This window comes from Vitis vinifera, chromosome 18 (genome assembly GCF_030704535.1).
Source record: "Vitis vinifera cultivar Pinot Noir 40024 chromosome 18, ASM3070453v1".
Taxonomy (NCBI): domain Eukaryota; kingdom Viridiplantae; phylum Streptophyta; class Magnoliopsida; order Vitales; family Vitaceae; genus Vitis; species Vitis vinifera.
The window spans coordinates 6,441,612-6,446,442 of NC_081822.1; the positions used below are offsets into that span (position 1 = coordinate 6,441,612).

The 4,831-nt window shown below is 35.5% G+C and overlaps 1 protein-coding gene across 1 annotated transcript; it reads right to left on the reverse strand.

Moving 5' to 3' along the window:
• Nucleotides 1-575: 575 nt before the first annotated feature.
• LOC100255721 (uncharacterized) lies at nucleotides 576-2,549 on the reverse strand. Its single transcript, XM_002285565.4, has one exon. It carries the CDS (start codon nucleotides 2,166-2,168, stop codon nucleotides 780-782), a length of 1,389 nt encoding a protein of 462 aa, XP_002285601.1. The 5' UTR covers nucleotides 2,169-2,549; the 3' UTR covers nucleotides 576-779.
• Nucleotides 2,550-4,831: the final 2,282 nt, after the last annotated feature.

Sequence of the window (4,831 nt, forward strand, 5' to 3'; positions counted from 1 at the left end):
TACTACCATACCATTATTTCTACTGTCCTATTAAAAATTGATCAACAATATTCCGTACTCAGTGGCCTCCCCTGGAATCATTTTGCTCTTGAGCCAAAAATCACGACCTCAAAATCATGGAAGCAGTCAAAACGATGATTGAAATAACAACCACCATAAATTTCAGAAAATTGTATTCTTTATTTAAAAATTTTGGTACATGTATCTCCCTGTTTCTCAAAATGCTTGAGTAACTGCATCATACCAGTATACCATCCAAACCATGCGACTGAGACGTGAGAATGAAGTTAGACGGCAACAATGATGATAAGAGGAGAGGTTTGATTATGACAACATCGAATGTTTACAGGGTTGGAGCTTGTCTCTTAGACTTGTGACAAGCTCACAGCAATTTCACCATGAAGGATGCTTCCAACGTCCAGACCAGCCACCACCATCTCCCAACTGCCGACAGGGCAGTGAGGGGTTTCTACCATCCAAACATGAAATGCCTAATTATGCGTAAATAGGTTGGGACGGCCATGGAATTGAAATTTAGCAAATTGGTATATCGTTTTGCTACTTCCATCAACTAATTTACACAAAAGAGATTGGCATTGAACTACGGTGGAAATCATCAAAATCACACTCTTTTAACAATGTCATGTACAAAACATGATCAAGCCAACATCACTCGGCACTGCAACAACTATCAACTCAAGCACTGAAACAAATAAAGCTATATATAATCTATCATTTTATTTGTCTCTAAATAAAAATAATAATAATAATAAGTAAAATCATAGAGAACCTTGGCTAGTCTTGGCAACAACCTTGCCATCTTGATTGATCGTCACACCTCCTTGTCTAACATCACCTTGCGCAGCAGCCGTTGTCACTGCCTGATACGAGGGAGCCGCCCCTCCCGGTGTAGTGTAGTAAACCTGCCGCCCAGTGCTGTCATAGGTAACCTGCGCATATCCTTGCTCAGTCACTCCAACACCGCTCGCTGAAGGCCGCATCATTCCCATCCCTTCTCCATACGCGCCTACTTTTTGCTGCTGATGTGGTGGAGCGGCATTGTAAACTTGCGGTTCCCGGTACACGTCAGATACCACTCTCTGCATTCCGTAGTAAGGCTGAGCTAGCTGTCCTGTCATCGGTCGTAAACCAGGAGTTTGATACACACCGGCAGATGTATGTATTAGGTAAACGGATTGCTCTGTTCCGGTTGAAGCAGCAACCGGGTAACCTCCCGTCGTCATGTGCCTTTCTGGCCAGTAAGTAGCCGGAATTGACACCGGCATCTGCTGTGGCGCCGGTGCAAGTTTTTCTGGAATCTTCTGTGCATAGTATTCTGCAGGATAAGCCCGCGTGTTGCTTTCATCGTTTTTTCTTTGGAACATCGCCTGCTCTTGGCTGGCAATCTGCAACCTCTGCAATTCCTGGATCTGCCTCTGGTAGTCCGCGGGGGACACCACTGGATCTCCAACAACATGGCGATCCTCCGATCCTGGATCCGATCTCACTGAATAATCCTTGGGAAGCACATCTGGAACCGTGGGTGGAGGCGTTGGATCCTGCAATTTCACGGGGGGAGGCGGAGCGAGCCCTTTATCCAACCCAAACAGAAAATCCGGATTGGTCTCGGAGGCCGCCGCCTGAGGTGAAGAACCTTCCAGAGGCTGGATCTGCACAGAATTCAGTGCGTCCACGAACCACTGCCGCTCCGATTTGGTCTCGTTGGAACCGAAACTGGTGGATGCAGGAGGGGTCAGCGGGAAGAGAAATAACCTGAGTCTGGCCTGCTTGTTGGATGGGCGGCACAATCGATCGTACTCGAGCATCATGTGTTCAAGATCCTCATCGTTGGTAACCGAGATCAAAGCGTCGAGATCTTCACCGGGTAACTGATACTTCAAGCACACTTCCCCCTCACAGATCGAGGAAATCTTGGACATGAATCCGGGGAATTTGATGTTGCGATCCACAGATAAGATCTTGGTTTCACCTCCAACGTAAGCAAGCTGGTTGTCCTGCGGCCTGGGATGGATCTTGCCTCCATAACTGCACATAAACTTGACCTTGTAATTGGAAGGAGGTTCGTCCCATGAAGCATTTTCAGTGTCAATTTCTCGCGACCGTGGAGAGGAGTCGTGAGAATCTGGATAAGGGTAGTAATTCTCCATGGGAGATGGGTCTGTGCTAGGGTTTTCTGCAGGGTTGAGCCATGAGACGATGAGAATACCTGGCGAAAAGAGGAACGTCGTTTGTGGGGCCTCGGCTTGCTTATAGGTGGGTGTGGGGCCACCTCATTGATTGATTGATTAAGCTGGAGGATGATGGAAGGCGTGAAGGAAGGCTTTGAAAGCGATTTCAGTAATCACTATTCAGCCTTGTTCTCAAAGCGGGGTGCCCTTTTATTCAGCTCTAATCCACTCTTCGACAGCTGTACACTGACTTGGCACTCACAAGTCACAACCTACATTTCTAATAACTATACTTTCCTCCCTCATTTCCTACATAATCAGATTACTCGCCTCCCTCATCTCCAACCAGCAATCAATCGCCTAAACGGCTAAATCTTTATTTATCTACATATCAGTCTTATGTAGACTATATTTAAATCCACATTTTAAACTTTTAAAATTCTAATTGCATGGTAACCAATACATTAAAATTTTCAATCATACTTAAAAAACACTAATAATCATTTATAGAGCATTAAATGTATAAACAATTAGTCAATTACCTTTATTTATTTGGACTATTATGTATTACCCATTTTTTTTTAAAAGTGATTTTCAAAATTAAATTATTCTTATTTCACCACTCTATATAAAACTTTTTTTTTTTTAATAAAATGTTATTTATTTATATTTTCTTTTGGATTAAAAAATATGAAGAAATCGCTATGAAATTTTCACTTTTCAAAAAAAGAAATATCTACATATGACGGCAGTTTACTAATTTTTAAGGGACCAAAACGAAAAATCAAAATCCAAATTAAATCTATAATTTAAATTGGAATGCGTGCTTATAAAACTATAATGAGAATGAAAATAATTCCTTTTGAGTCGTTTTATAAGTATTGAGAATGATAATGGGTTGTTTATATTAACCATAATAATATCCTTCTACAAAAAAGTTTATATTATTATTAATTTTTACTATTTTAATATTATATTAATATGCCTTTAATTATAACTTATTTTAAAATACACAAAACAATATTAAATATTTATCCATTTAGTATATGTTTTCAAAAAATGTTCTAAAAACTAGTTTTTAAAAAGACTTTTTTTTAATGTTTGGTAAAATAAATAAAAAATTCGAACTTAAAATATTTTTAATAATTTTAACAATAATTTTAATATTTAATATTTTATTTTTAATCATTCTACATATTTATATAATTATTTTTTTAAACAATTATAAACAACTCAAAACAATAAAAAACAATTAGACCATATTTTTTGTTTTTAAAAATGAAAAGAAGAAAACATTTTTTAGTTATTAAATATGTTTTTATGATTTTTTTTGTTTTGAAAAATCAAAACCTTTTTTCGAAAAGTTTTCAAACAAGGCCTTGATCATGCAAATATCTATAAAATAAATAAATAAATAAATTGTGCTAATATTTTTTTTTTCTCACATTTTCACTTTATTTTAACGGAAATTTAACAATACTTTAAAATTGTTTTCCAATTATAAAAATTGGATGGGCCAATTTTGATATGGTATATGTCTATGAGTGGTGGTGAGAAGAAGAGAAGACTTGGTAAAGGGGGGCATTTTCATGATGTCATTCTCTAAATTTATGTGGGGTCTACTATTGACTTACATGATTTATCTAAGAAAAACGGCTGTGATGTGAATCATAGTATTAAATTCATTTAATGAAAAATTAAATAAATAGCCATGAAAGTTAGAATGAAGATATTTTACGGATAGCATTTTTTTGTGACAGCCTATCACTCGCTCATCTCTTGAAAATGTTATGCCATTGTATTATAATTTATATGTACAATAATATTCTTCACTATATTTATAATAATATTATATCTTTTTTTTATAATAATATTACTCTTTTACAATGGCTCAACGAGCAATTTAATTGGGGGTAACCTTGAAACGAATACGAGTCTTAACTCAATGGTCTAGAGTTGTTATTGTCTAGGGGGCAATAATCGACCCGAATTCGAGTTCTTATTATTGCAAAAAGTATAGTTTTTTTGTTTTAATATTTTCAGGGGGTCACTACCCGGCTCCGTGAGTGACTTATTATATTTATAATAGAGATGGATTACTAACCTATAAATTATTAAGTGTCATTCAATAAATTTTAATAACCTTCTCTAATTTTTTCAAAATTTTATTAGTTTTGGTCCCGCTTATTAAGTAGCCAAACTTTAAAATACTAATTTTGTTTAAAAATCAAGTGGGACATTATGTTCATGTGGTTTAGTATTTTCAATATATATGTCAAATACAATATGTTAGCTAATTTATATAACTACATAGATTACAAACTAAGATTTACATAACATAAAATATATATTATAATTCTATTTATATTTTATAAAATTATATTAGTTAGGCAAAAACTTTTATGCTTTTAAGGCTTAAAAAAAAACTTTAAATAATTCTATTTATATTTATATTTTCCTTTATTTCACACAGTTTAGTTCTACTAGGGAAAGTCATTGTGGCCAAAGTATGAAAAGCCTTGCTTGTAGGTTTTACTAAAAAAGGAAAATAACTCAGGCTTCTAACAAAAGGCTACCTCCCATAATTGAACACAATGGTTCATCCAAAAACATGAAAAAAAAAATTGAAATAGTTCATACAT

What these genes read in the sequence shown, in the direction of transcription:
- LOC100255721 (XM_002285565.4), bottom strand. Translation starts at nt 2,168, where the DNA reads ATGGAGAATTACTACCCTTATCCAGATTCTCACGACTCCTCTCCACGG.